This window comes from Condylostylus longicornis, unplaced genomic scaffold (assembly GCF_029603195.1).
Source record: "Condylostylus longicornis isolate FDR11 unplaced genomic scaffold, ASM2960319v2 ptg000084l, whole genome shotgun sequence".
NCBI lineage: Eukaryota > Metazoa > Arthropoda > Insecta > Diptera > Dolichopodidae > Condylostylus > Condylostylus longicornis.
This window is the reverse complement of record NW_026578052.1, coordinates 8,425,727-8,441,078: the sequence shown is the minus strand read 5'-3', so window position 1 is coordinate 8,441,078 and position 15,352 is coordinate 8,425,727. Positions and strand designations below refer to the sequence as shown.

General features: G+C 24.8%; 1 protein-coding gene across 6 annotated transcripts in view; it reads left to right on the top strand.

Moving 5' to 3' along the window:
- Positions 1-1,327: 1,327 nt before the first annotated feature.
- Positions 1,328-15,352, top strand: part of LOC129613459 (collagen alpha-1(XVIII) chain) — a 197,403-nt gene continuing 183,378 nt past the window's right edge. For 5 of the 6 annotated variants that reach the window (XM_055527539.1, XM_055527536.1, XM_055527538.1 and 2 more), the window contains exon 1: positions 1,328-1,428. In XM_055527539.1, the coding sequence (XP_055383514.1) occupies positions 1,357-1,428 (72 nt within the window). In that variant the 5' untranslated portion in view covers positions 1,328-1,356. The remainder of the gene's footprint in view (positions 1,429-15,352) is intronic. The other variant, XM_055527540.1, reaches the window with a different exon arrangement.

The following is a 15,352-nucleotide window of genomic DNA, read 5'->3' as shown; positions in this document are numbered from 1 at the left end:
GGGATCTACTCGAACCTGTTAAGCAATTCCACCACAACTTCAGAAATATGTCTGACCCATAATTGGACACATGACTGCCAAGTTTCATGAATCTAACTTTATTACTTTTCCAAATATTAAGAATAAGGTTTTAGACTTGTATGGGAGCTACTCGAACCTGTCAAGCAATCGCATGAAAACTTAAGAAATATGTCTGACCCATAATTCGACACACGACTGCCAAGTCTCATGAATTTGACTTTATTATTTTTCCAAATATTTGAAATAAGCTTTTGGGGTTGTATGGCAAGTACCCGAACCTGTCAAGCAATTCCGCTAAAACTTCACAAATATATCTGATCTATAATCGGACACACAACTGCCAAGTTTCATGAATCTAACTTTATTATTTTTCCAAATATTTAAAATTAGCTTATGGAGTTGTATGGCAGGTACCCGAACCTGTCAAGCAATTCCTCCAAAACTTCGGAAATATATCTGATCTATAATCGGACACACAACTGCCAAGTTTCATGAATCTAACTTTATTATTTTTCCAAATATTTAAAATTAGCTTATGGAGTTGTATGGCAGGTACCCGAACCTGTCAAGCAATTCCTCCAAAACTTCGGAAATATATTTGACCTATAATTGGACACATGACTGCCAAGTTTCATGAATCTGACTTTATTATTTTTCCGAATATAAAAAATTTGCTGTTGGAGTTGTATGGCAGCCACCCGAACCGGTGCAGCTATCCCATTATAATTTTTAGAGCATGTGTAGAATATAATTGGACACATGTGTACAAAATTTTATATTTATAGCTTTATTAGTTTTTGAAATATTTAAAATAAACTCTTGGAGTTGTATGGCAGCTACCCGAACCCGTTGTCCGACTTAGTCCAATAACAATAGGGTTCGTCCTTGGCACAAAAGAAAAAACTTGTGAAAGTTTGGTGTCGATTGCATTATTCGTTTTTGAGTTATCGTGCGATCGGACGGACGGACGGACGGACGGACGGACGGACGGACGGACGGACGGACGGACGGACATGTCTAAATCGACGCAGAATTTTACGCTGAGCAAGAATATATATATATGTCCATACCGCAGATGACTCCTTCAAGTAGTTACAAACTCCATACCAAAGTTAATATACCCTTCACGAAGTGCAGGGTATAAAAAGGAAAATTGTAAAAGTTAAACCAAAAATGGAATGGGAGGAAAATCACAGTTCCGAAACATAAAAATGGCAAAAAAAAACAAAAGTAAAAGAAGATTCAGGATTGATTTGTTACATTTTGTCTTTAAACATTTCAGTTTATATTTTTATATTTAATTTTATAAAATTTATCCTTTAGGGTGCAATTGAAATGTTAAAAATATATGGAAATCCGGAAGTTATACCACTTATATGTAATCAAACACAGACCCAACATCAAACGGTAAGCTACTTTAAATTTTAATTTTAAAACTTATGTGAATTCAAACCAATTTTTAGGATATTGAAAACTCTGATAATAATGGTAAATTAAAAATATTGAAGATTTTAATAATAGGTATACCTTGTATTTAAGGTCACAAGTTAAAAATTTAATTGCTAAACGTTGGATCTATTGTTTTATTTTCTTTATAAAATTTATGCACTTGCTTGCATTGAATAGAATATTTATTTTAACGAATATCACAGAAACTTCTCTTATTTGTTAAGAAAACAATACAATTTTTGCCTCTAATTAACGAGCTGAAACATATGATTGTTTTCTGAATATTTTAAATACAATTTTCAACTTTAAAATTTTTATCTCAAAAAAATTCATTTTCATAAAATATTGTAATTATACGTAAGCAAATACTTACATATATTGTTTTTACTAAAAATTAATTTATTTTAACATAAATTTCTACAAATCCTTATTATTATTTACATACTATAATTAAAAACTTAAAATTCTCCATAAATATTCATGCACATTAATTTTATTTTTATATTTATAAGAACATGAAAAATATTCACAGAGTAAATGAAAAAGTTTTTAATTTTTTTTTTGTATTTTATTAAAAATGATCTAAAATTATTTTTCAATAAATTCACACCATATACTTACTTAATAAATTATTATTATACGCTTATATAATATTATTAAAATGATAAATTATAAAAGTTTTTACTTAAAATTTCAAGTGAATTTTCTTAATATGTATGTTATATGTATGTTTTCTTTATAACTATCATTTATAACAATAAGAATCAACATCATTATCATCATTAAAAATTATCATTTTCATTATCAATTTATAAAACATTATTAACTTATTAGCGAAAAACTTAGTTATAATACGAATATTTATGTGCACTGCACTCCTATCTATATATGTAACCTACTTATTTATCTAAGTTTGTTCGTACATATAGTTTTATAATTGCATGGAAAAAGTAGTTAGGTAGTTAGGTAGGTATCTTGTATATATAAAACCGCAGTTAAAAGTTAAAAGAACTTAAAAAGAAAGAATGTTGTAATAACGAAAAATTTAAAAGTCAGAAATAAATTTTTTTAAAAATAATTTCAAGAAAGAAAATAACGTATAAAACCATAAAATAATTAAAATGAAAAAAAAAAACGTATAAATTTTCCATTAGTTGTTTTTTATTCACCGTCGTAATTTTTCCATGCAAAAAAATTTTCTTAAAATTAAATTTTATGCCGTACAAATTGCATAACATCATTTACATAGTTATATTATAATATTTCATTTTCTCTATACTGTTTCCATACATTTTTATATTGTGTACTGCATTTCCTTATGCTAGCTAAAGAATGAACATGAAATATTTTTTTAACTAACATCCCAGATAACTTTGGGAATTTTTATTTGGTTTTATATGAGAGGAATGGAACTGTTTTTCAAATTTCTTCTAAATACTTAGTTCTTTTATAATTATCTATAATTTTCATATTTTATAACCCTAGATTTTAAATTTTTGGAATTAACAAATTTTTCTCCATTAATACGATATTAGTAAATATTTTAAGGATTAGATCCAACGAATTCAATAAATTTAGCGACATCTGGAAAAGAAATGCAAATATTTGTAGATGAATGGGCTAAATTAAATTAATTTTATTAAAAATATAACGTAATCAAATTTTGAAATGAAGCCCTGTTCCGACATATCATATAGGTACGAGATTACAAACTAGAAATCAAATTATGCATACCCTTAATCCTTAATTCAAAGAAAAACTTTTTTAGCGAATAATTTGTAAGAAAAAAAATTTTTTTTTACTCTTCATTTCAAAATGTTTTATTTTCCATATATTATCATCATGTATGGAGTGAAAATATCAAAAAATAAAAATAAAAATAAACTTATATTTTTCTTTCTTTTAAGGAAAATAGTGAAAATAAAATAAGAAAATATTAAAATTGCATTTCGAATATTTTTTCCTTTTTATATATTTATGCCTGTTTATTTTCTCTACCATTCTTATTTGTTTTTCTGTTTAAATAAATTTTTGTTGAAATATTTCAACAGTTTTAAGCAATAAAAACTGTCTTATAAGCAGCGAAATATGTCATTTGGTTCTTCTCTAGGGAAAATTTTGAACATAGAAGTCTTTTGAAATAAAACGCTTACAATTTTTTTTTTTAAACTACTATAAATTAAAATACATATACAAATATTTTTGTACAAAATAGTATATAAGGAAAATTTATTTGCAAAATATATAATGAAAATGTATACCTAATATTATAGATATAGATCAAAAATACATGCATATTAAATACCAAAAATAAAATTTTTAATTTTTAAATTTCAAGAAAATTTTAGTTTTAATGTGCAAAGTACCGAAATTTAAGTCAAATTTCTATCGTTCTGTAAAAATAATACGAGAATTTTTGTAAATTCTTTAAAAATTATAAATTAACTAAATTTATAATTTTTATTTGATTGTTATTTTTTAATATAAATTCGAGTACAAATTTAATTAATTTTAAATTTTTTTTTCGTTTTAATAAAAATAAAATTTGCAATTTATTAAAAAAAAAAAATTATTTTTTATTTGCAGGTGAGTTCTGGTCTAAAAATATAAAATACAATGTTTTAAATAATAAGGGAGTGAAAGGTAAATTTTTATAAAAAGAAAAACAATATTTACATTTTAGGTTTTTATTCTCATTAAATTTAAAAAATTTTTGCGTATCTTACCAACTATTATCTTTTAGCGCATTTCCGTTTTGGAACTGAATGCATTATAATATCAGGAATGGTGTTAAAAATGTAAATTGACATCTATACGATTAAAATTCCAATCAATTATATAAGGCACAAAATTTGGCTGTAGTTACTTTGAATTTCACCTGTTAATTTTTGTAATGCAAATTATTTGTCTGGAAGACTTGGGATCTATGTGACAATTATACACAGTATCTCAAACGCTTACATCCTAGTTACAACATTTAAAATGGAAGTGGTTTTTTTTTTGTTTAATATGCCCGAAGTTGCATTTTAAAATGTTGTGTAAACACTTTGCAGTCTTGTGTTGAGGCTTGGTTCACAATAATCGAGCAATAAAATTGGATGATGATTGACTGGACATTGATTGCCGCAAAATTTTCATCTTTTTTTGAGAATTTTCGTATTAGAATACAAAATTACTCTAAAAATCTGAAAGTTATGTTTTGGAATGTTGTTTATAAAGTTTAGGACTATGAGTTAAGATTCAGGGACTAGTAAATATAGTTTTTCATAATATTTAAGTGTTACAAAATTGCAATATTTTTAAATAAATTGCATATTAAAAATTTAATAAAAAATGTTACATGTTTGCCAATTTCAACGTGCACGATGGAAATAGAAAATTGTACCTATATATGGGGACGTTCGAAACTTTAATTTTATTTGTTTTTCTTTTATTTTTTGTTGAACTATAGAATTCGCTTTCTTACAAAGAAAAATGCTTTTAAAATAATTTTCATTTCATTTTTATTGTTATTTGTTTCACATCCTTAGCGAATTGTTTACTGCATTAAAGTGGAAAAGTTTTTCTTACCCTACTTTTTAATTTTATTTTTTTCACTTTTTAAATTATTTTATTCTACTTTTTTTTTCAAACATGTTTTTCTCATTTTCCTCTATAATAAACACATTCTATTAACAAACTTAGAAACTCATCTTTGGTGTACTTGAATTTTTCCAAATGAAAAAAAAAAACTAAAAATTTTTCTTCTATACTCTCTAAAATCATACCTCATTCCTCATCTCGTCCATATGAATACAGTATCCTTTATCTTTAATAGTGTCACAATAGTTTTATTTGTTTAAAAAAAAAATAAATGTAATATGGAACAAAATAAGAAAAAATTTTGAAAACTATTTCACATTTTTCAAGCTAAACTTGATTCTAAAACAAAAAATAAAAATGGAAAAAAATTAAACACAAAAAAAAAAACAAAATTGTTTTGAAGACAACAACAGCCGAGTAGTAGTATGTAGATCTGTAAAAGTAGGTAACAAATGTTATGTTACATTGGAACAAATAATTATTATAAACCCAAGGTGATGTTGGAAGAAACTAGGCGCTAAATTTTTATATAAAAACGAATTGCAATGAATAACAACAACAAAACTGTAATAAGAAAACAACCTTGAAAGTGAACGTAATACGGAAAATTTTCACAATTTTTTTCACAATTGATAACCATTTTGTTATGAAGAAGAAGAAGCAAAAGAAGAAGTAGAAGAATAAATGAATGAATGAATGCAAAAAAAAACATGTTAAACTCGCGAAGGATTTCCAATTTTTTTATTATTTATATTATACATATGAGTACACCTATGAGTATCCTTGTACTTTTTGAAGTAATTTTATTTTTTTTGGGTTATATGGTTTTTAAAGTGGAAAAAGTAAATGTATTTCCAATGTTGAGAGGATTTTCAATTCACTATTCAAAAGTTAATGCAACATTATAAAATTTTTGTATATAAGTATGATATGCGCGTAGTATACCTGTAGAAGCATAAATGCACATTCAAATATGGGTAATAATTGAATGGAAGAAGTAGTAAAAACTAAAAAATATATAAAATTTATTGTATGGGGAAATAAAAAATAAATTTTTATTTTAAATAAATTTCAATTTAACTTTTCCAAAGTGTTGCATCTCTTCCAACTCAGAATACGTTTTTTTTTTTTTCATTTGTGAATTTCTTTTTTCAAAGGAAATATTATTAAAGTTGAAAATTTCAGGTAATCCTAGGTATTAACTATAGGTACAGAAAACTAAATTGTGATAAATTTGATAAGTTTGAAAATAAATTCTGTAAAAGTTATTTGGGTTCTTTTTTGGTATTTACCTTTAATGTGTAAAATAGTTTGCATTCTGGATTTTCTAATAAATTTTTCCAAATATTTATGGCGTATGTATAGTTGAAATTAAAGTAAATGAAAAAATGACGAGTCGTTATTGCAAAATGTTGCTCATATTTTTAAAAATGGCTTAATTTGTTAATAGATACGAGTCCTATTCGCGTCAGACTACCCATTTTCAATTAGGTTACACATGTCTCGTGAGTGAGAAAATAAAATATTACCAAATTTCACTCTAATATTATCCGTATTTAATATTCATCTAAGTACGTACATACGTGTATATACACAAGAATTATTTCACTAATCTTTCTTTTGCCAAATTCATTTGAAAAAGAATAAACGATTATAAGTAATTATGTTATTTAATTATAAATTTTAAGATTAATAATCTGGAACAGTGAGGAATGAAGTAGAAAAAAAAAAGTAAATAAAATTATCGTGTAAGATTTAAAAGTAAAAAACTAATTGGTCTATTATTATTGTAGTGTTGTAATACATGAAATCTTTAGAAAATGCAGGTCAGAAAAATATCACCATAATATATTTGTGCTTATACCGTAGCTATACTCTAGTAGATATGTATACTTAGTCATGCTTATATTTGGAATTTATTATATAAATGTAATTGTGAATTGCAATAGAATTTTAAATTTTGATTTATTTTTAGGTGATTCAGTAAAGCAATCAATTACAAAATGTTCTAGTACAAGGGTTCAATATGACTGTTATTCGGAAGTTTCAATTATGCTTTTAACAATAAGTATTAATAAAAAGTAAACTGAATATTGTAAAGTAAAGTAAACTCTGAATATTGTAAGAATCCGGAATAATACTAAGCTGATGTCAGTCATTATAAATTTAGCTATGGTAAAGCAAGGAGCATTTTGACCAAAATTTATTTAATCACTTTTTGAGCATCGTATTTATTTAAAACTAGAAGATTACTGCTTTAACATTCTAGAAGATAACATAATAAGCTTACTTAAGGCATCAGTTTTAAGCTTGAAGGAGATTTCTTTAAAAACAATTCAAAAAACATTCTATTTCATATAAAATTTTTTGCTGGTATTTCGTAAACACTGTAAAAAAACTGATGAGTTTTTTTTAGTTAAAATGGAATGAATTAACTTTTGAATTTAATAAGACACAATAAAAATTCTTTCACCAATTGATTCGAGGAAAATTGCATTAAAAGTTGAATACAGGACGATAAACGAATATGCTTCCAATATGTATGTACATGTGACTATTGTTAAATTACCTATAAAATGTATACATGTTTGCCTATTATGTATGTATTTCTAAAAAATTTTTCCTATATAATTATTTCAATTCTATGCTGCTATTATGCTTGCTTTTAAAATTAATTAATTTCATTTCTGTTATTGAAATAATTGAGTTTTTCTATGTACATATATACACACACAGATATTTTTCCCCACAGTTCTAAAAATGAAAGTTGAATACATATTATTATATACAAACACTATGTATAGAAAATGGCACAATATGGTGTGTGCACAATTTTAAAATGAAAATAATTATATTTTTAATAACACGATTTCATCTGAAATGACCTAGACTTCAAAAACAATATGCGACTACTCTATATACATTCATATAACTAAATGAAATCAAAAATTTATTTGCTTTTAGTTTACGTGACTAAATTTCAATTATTTACTGAGAAAAAAGGAAAAGCAATAAAATAAAGAACATCGACTCGATGAAATCATAATAGTCGACATTGGACACAAATTAAATTTTTGGATTAAAAAAAAAAAACTAAATTTAAAACTCAAATTGATTTGATAAATCTATAAATATTATCAGAATTCTTCTTATAATTTAATAAAAAAGCAAATTTTTTTTTTCAAAATTGATTTTCTCTTATTCAATTCAAATTAAATTCCATCAAAACAAAAATGAAAATCAAACACAATATTATAATAAGCGTTAAACATTTTATTAGGAAAAAAATTCAATAATGCTATTATGGATTTTCTGAAATAAAAAGAAAAAATTAAATTTAAATTCTATAGATGAAAAAAATACATATAGAATGTTAAAAAGCAAATTGAAATGCAGATAAAATCATATTTTTCAATTGATTTATAAGTAGACGAGATTATATTATTAAATTTGAATATTTCATATTTGATTTCATTTAAACATAAATTTTATTTGTTTACTAATTTTAGGACTTATAACTATGATGAAAGGGAAAATAAGGTGTTGTCTGCGTTTTCAATTTCAAGAAACTCAATAAGTTACGAGATGATATGAGAAATAAGATGTTAAAATTTGCACTTATTTAATGTTGGTGCCAAAAGTTTCACATGCTAACGAATATGTACATATTGAAAAGCAGGCAATTTATATTTCTAAATCTAATGCAATAAAACAGAACTTTGAAATCATGAATTGAAGAAAAAATGTGAATTTGAAATCATGAATTCTAACTTATAATGTGCCTAAGGAAGAGGAATAAAAATTGGGTATTGCAAAAATAGTTACAAAAATACATTCAAAGTGCAATTAACGTACGGACCATACGAACTCAATATTTTCTTGGGGCGTGCTCAGTAAAATCTAGCTGCCAGCCTTATATGGAATATCTAACCTACAGAATTGACATTATTGAATAAATTAAATAATTATTGAAATTTATCAAAAAATATAATATTGATCACTTTCAAATTGTAGTTCTCTAAATTATATTAAGAGATAGTGCTAGTTTAGAAATTTTTAAGATAATTTAAAATTTAGATTAAGAGTCAGATATTTTGTAATGATTTTTCAGGTTACGACAAAAGATTATAAGTTAATTCATTCCAATGTAAAACAATATTATTGAATAATTAGTTATATATTTCTGTAAAAGTCCTTAAATTCTTACCATCAAATATTTAATCGTAATAATCATAAAAGTTTATATAGAAATAATTATTATCTATATTGATTCAAAATTTTGGTAACTTTACCCTAGTTTTTTTGTTTCAATATTAAAGAAATTATTCGATCGTTGTAATTTTTTTTTTTTGTACTGCACTTTAAATTCATCATAAAATTTTCAAAGTTTATGCTTTGCAAAGAAAATTTTTCATTGAAAAACTTCTTGCAATTTCTGGTTTTATTTTTTTCAACTCAAACTTAATTATTAAAAGTAGTACAGACAAAAGGATAATATGAAAATTTTCTCATTTCATTTATTATCCTTTATTCTGTGTACTCTTTTTTTTTTATTTAATATTTCTATTTACTTCCATTTTATATATTATAGGTATATGTATGTGTATAAGGACAATATAATATAGTCTGTTACCTGCCTATAATGTAAAAAAAATTATTTAAAGATTTAAAAAACAAAAAAAGGAACTTAAACTTTTGAAAAGTTTTTTTTTTTTTTTTACTTTTAGATCTTTACGTAACTTTTTATTCCATTTTTTTGTTTTGTTTTTGGATTTTAGTTCTTGTGTTGGTTTACTCCTTCTCATTTACTGTTATATAGCCTTAGGCTTTAATTTCATTTAAAAATAAATAAAACGATTAATTCTAAAACCATAACTTTATTTTGTATTTTATGTTAAAAGTGAAAAATAACCTCATCGGATGGTAAATTTTTTTGTCATTAAGTTTTTTAAATTTGAAAATGATGTAACTTAAATTTATATATTATAGAGTTGGGTATAGCCAGGTTTAAAAATTTGTGACTTTAATTTTAAAAGTGAAAAATTGAGGAAAATATTTTAGAATATCTTAAACTTTTTGATTTTAGTTTAGAGTGTTTACTAAGAAGAAAATTTTTTCGAATTTTCCGTAATCTTGATACGAGACGTTTCAGTTATATTTTTTTAATTGTCAACTCACAATTATGCTATAGCATAACTAATTTTCGAAAAACGGAAAAAAATCCGTTCGTAGACACTAATTGTTTTCGTTTTTATTAAAGCAGGTGCTGTACTTTTACAAAGAATATTTTATACAGTGCTTTAGTTGCAAAATCCATTAATATTTTTGTAGAAGAGTTAAGTTACTTACAGTTAATTACACGAAAAATAGGTTTTAGTTAATGCTGTGCAATTTATTTTTTATGCAATAGAACAATTAGAATTTAAATTTCGAAAATAAATCAATAATGTTTTCATTCTGTCGTCAATAAAGACTGATACCATTGTGTATATAAGTTGTTTATGGTGCTATACGGAAGAAATTTTTAGAATTATTTTTATGAGTGACGCTATATGAAATTAAGAAACTAAATGCTCACTAGCGGCCTTCAAAAAATTAACTTTTTTGTGTAATTACAAAAATTGTCTTCTGTGTAACACTATAAACTATACACACAATGCTAATACTTAAAAAAATTCCAATTTTATTTGAAAACTTTAAAGAATTTTAAAAAAAATTTTTGTGAAAATCTGCGGAAAAATAAATTCTTCAACCAAACCAAGTTAATTTAACTGTCGTCATTATCAGAATAAGCAAGCATAACCTTTAAATCTAAGTAAAAATATTTTTATATAAAAAAAAAATTTTTTTCCAAAAGAATTTAAAATTCCATAATATTTAGAATAAAAATTTCAACAATTTTTTTTTTTCCACTATTTCAGGGTTAAAATTTTATTTGTTCTATGAAGAAAAAATTACAAATCCATTATTAAAATTTTTATTTTCATTCCGAATGCATTTTTAAGTTTTGTGTAAATAAAAATTCTTTTCATATATGAACAAAAAAAAATAAAAAATATTTTCAAAAAGAATGAGTGCATTGAAAACTAAGAAGGATTTCAGTTTAAAGTAAAAATTAAATATCCTTTTCATTTTGACCCAGTAAAATCAACTTTAAAAATCTTATGTATGAAAACTAAAAAAAAAAAAAAAAATTCTAACTTTTAAGAATTTTATGAGTTTTGTATTTTTCTTTTCGTTTTTATAATTAAAATTTTTTTCTTTTTTAGTTTTAATATTTTTATTTTATCTTATTTTGATTACGATTACTGTCATTTTAAGGATATCATATAGATTACATGTAGAGATTGCAAGAATATTATATGTGGTTAGATAAATTGTCAGATTGAATTTCAGATTATGTATTGTTCCGAAGGATCCTGTCTATAATAATGGACTCATTTCAAAAATGATATTATGGCTAATTGAGATACAATTAAATATAGGAGCCTTTTAAAAGTACAATTGATTTGATCTGTACTCAAATAAGATTTTATATTGCTTTGTAGTGATGTCAGAATTCTAGTGAGTTTTCTAATATCTCCAATTAAAATTTATTATTTTATTTTAAATATTTTCATTTTTTTAAGTGTTTAATCTATATGCATCACTAAATTTTATAGAAATGTGGAATATATTCTAAAGAATTTTAATTGGAAAGGTCATTTCGTTTGTATATTAAGTAGAAACTGAATATTTCTTTTTAATTTTAATTTTATTTTTTGTGACTATGAGGCAAAAACTTGGTAGTCCGAAGATATTCGGTACAATACTTTAGATTCTTCGTTTGAAATATATTTGATTTTTTTGGAAAATTATGTTTAATTTCTCAAATTGTAAGTTTAATTTCTCAAAGTGTAAATTATTTTTTTTTTGGAAAAACAATTTGATTTAAGATAAAATGTTGTTATCGTGCCGTATCACGTATAGAAAAATTCTTTTAAAACAGCATCTTGTATGAATCACTTTCGTATGGTGTTGTATGCAGCATAATCACATTTTCGAAGATATATTGTTCAATGATGTTATCGGAGTTAAAACCGCAGCAAGTATGTGCATTCACTTTTCGCAAAACAAACGGGTGCGTCAGTTTTACATTTTAATAAATTCGTTAATGCAAAACTCAGCGAAACAAACTAATTTTTAAAGTACATTTTGTATAAACTGGTGGTTTTTTACATCATTCTTAGCATAATGATGTACAGAAATTGCTATAACAGTAGAATAACAGTATAACAGTTTGTTTGAAAATTAACTTGTTATTTATATAGTTAGTTTGTTCCATGTGTATACTTTTTTAAGCTAAAGTTCGCATTGTTATCAATGTGTTATTGATTCAATAAGATTCCAAAAAGTTTTATGATATTTTTGCTTAAAATATATGAATTTTAAATCAAAAATATTAATTCTTTAATTTCTTTTAAATTATACTAAAAATAATATTACATGGTGTGATAAAATTATTATACCATATAATTATATCACTTATTCCAATTGAATGCTTCCTAATTTTTACCGACCGTATTGTGTAAACAATAGGTAGGTTATGTGATGGCAACAAATTTTGCATATCGAGTTTTCGGTGGAAACGTACTTCTCCATAGTAGGGAAGTGTAAATAAACTATTTTTAGCAACCTGTCGGTCTGTCGGTCTGTCGGTCTGTCGGTCTGTGTGTGCACGCGTGTATCTCCAGTTCGGCTGAACCGATTTTGATGAAATTTTATATGTAAGTTTGTTTCCACCATGGCACGGATCGATCAACTTTTGGTATATATCAGGCCTCGGGAACTGCACTTTTTAGCGGACCGATTTTACATTTCTCACCATTTTGAAGAAAGTATTCAACCGATTTACTCGAAATTTCATATATAAGCTTTGCTCGATCATACGCAAAAATTCCTAACTTTTGGAAGAAATCAGGCATCAGCAACTGGGCGTTTACTACGGGCCAAATATACATTTTTGTGTATATAAAGAGAAATAATCAACCGATTTCATTGAAATTTAATACATGAATTCCTCGTATTAAAACAATGAACATGTAAATTTTTTGGAAAGATCAGGCATCGGCAACTAGACGTTTACTACGGGCCAAACATACACTTTTGTGTATATAAAGAGAAATAATCAACCGATTTCATTGAAATTTAATATATGAATTCCTCATATTAAACCAATGAACATATAACTTTTTTGGAAAGATCAGGGCTCGAGAACTGATTTGCGGGCCGATTTTACATTTTTCACCATATCCACAGAACAAATTTATGGAATTTCTTGAAATTTGATATTTGAGTTCTGGTTGTTACCGAAACTAACTGGCGAGCATTTCAGGGAATTCGGGTAGCACAAAGCAAAACTCTACTAAGAGCCAAATTTACATTTTTCTAAGTATGTTAACTATAAGCTTACTAATGTCCTAAAAATTGGAAAGTAGTATTTAACAGACATTTTTATAATATTCTGTAACACTTTCATTTAACTAGACAATACACAATGCGGTCGGTTATGTGCTGACCACATCAGATTTTTTTTTTGTGATTATCATAAAATTGTTAATACTCGTAAGAAAATATCAAATGGAAATCATTAATTTCAAATGTATTAATTTACTCTCTCTTTCTCTTTATAATTATCGTATATAAATTACGACTATAAAAATAAATAAATAATAAAGTTTATTAATAAAGAATAAATAAATTGAGAAGGACGATCAGAGAATTGAGTGAAAATTCATATTCATTATATTAGAAATATTAAGTGAATTTTGTTTTTTATTTATAAAAAAAATAATCTTGTCTTTTGTATTAGTATGTATGTATAAAAGAATCAAAAAGAATGCTAATCAATTTTCTTTGACACACTTTTATGATCATCAAGGTTATCGTATACAAATTCTAAAATGCCTAATATTGGAGATATTTTTTTTTTTTGTATACATATGTATATAAAAATCTGTAGTCATGATTGATTACCATTTATTTATATACAATACACACACTGATATACACTGATATAGATAATACAAAGTACACGTTTCAGTATACGCCTATAGGTATGTTAAAAGCATATATTAAGTTGAATACAATACTTGGAAATAAATCATTTTAAATTGAATTCAAGGATAGAAAGTTGGATGAAATGAATATGTATGTATGTGTGTATTTATTTGAGAATGATGGAAAAATTTGAAAGAAAAAAAAAATTATTTTTTTTTTTTGTAGATGCACGCAAATATTTTGATTTTTCTTTCTGTTTGATGAATTATTCCTTTTTCCTCGGAGATTTTAAGCGGAAAATTCTTTTTTTTTGTTTTTCACATTAATTTATTTGTTAATTTCTTTTTATGTTTTTTTTTTTTTGTTTTCATTTTTGTTTTGAAAATTAAAATGACACCAGAAATGTATTTGAAATGAAGATGAGACAAATTGTATTAAATTTGTCATAATAATATTTTTGAATCTGAGGAAAACCTGAAAATTCTTGTGAAGAAAATTTTTATTTAAATTTAAAAAATAAGTTGAATTTTTCATTGAGTAAAAAAATTTTTTTCACTGTAATCGTATTAAGCTTATGGCATACCTTGTACACTCTTAAGAGTTTCGAATTCAATTGAATTTTTCTTGTACTATACGTAGGTTTTTTTATTATATTATTAACAAATATGTTTTCCTTATAGGGAAAAAAATTTTCCAGTTTTATTTACATTTTAAATTTTCCAATATAAAAATTTTAAATTTAATAAAATGTAAATAAATGCTATATAGAATGAAAAAGAATTTGCGGAGTAAAAGAGAGAGGAGGGGATGCTTATTCTCAGAAATTTAATTTTATTTACAAAATTTTCTATAAATTTCAATATTTTATGCGAATAAAATTTTATTGCGTTAGAAAAGTTTTTACATTTATAATTTTAGTTTGAGGAGACATTTGAAAAGAAAATCGCGGAGGAGCGAAAACGGAGGAAACCTGAAATTAAAAAGAATGCGAAATATTTTTCAACAGAAGAAGAACGTATCTCAGATGTTACAGTTTTAAATATACGATTGAGTTGACACTATTTTATTCTTGCAATATACATACGAATTTATTTCGGATACGAGTCACGGGCGGGTACTTTAGATGAAAGGCTTTGAGCGGTATGTCGGTTGGGCTGACAGTAAATTCGCTCGGATCACAGTGTGTCGTATTTGAAGGTCACATATACAATAAAAATACAATTTCGATCTAATATTGGCAATTCCGGTAATACGGTATCAT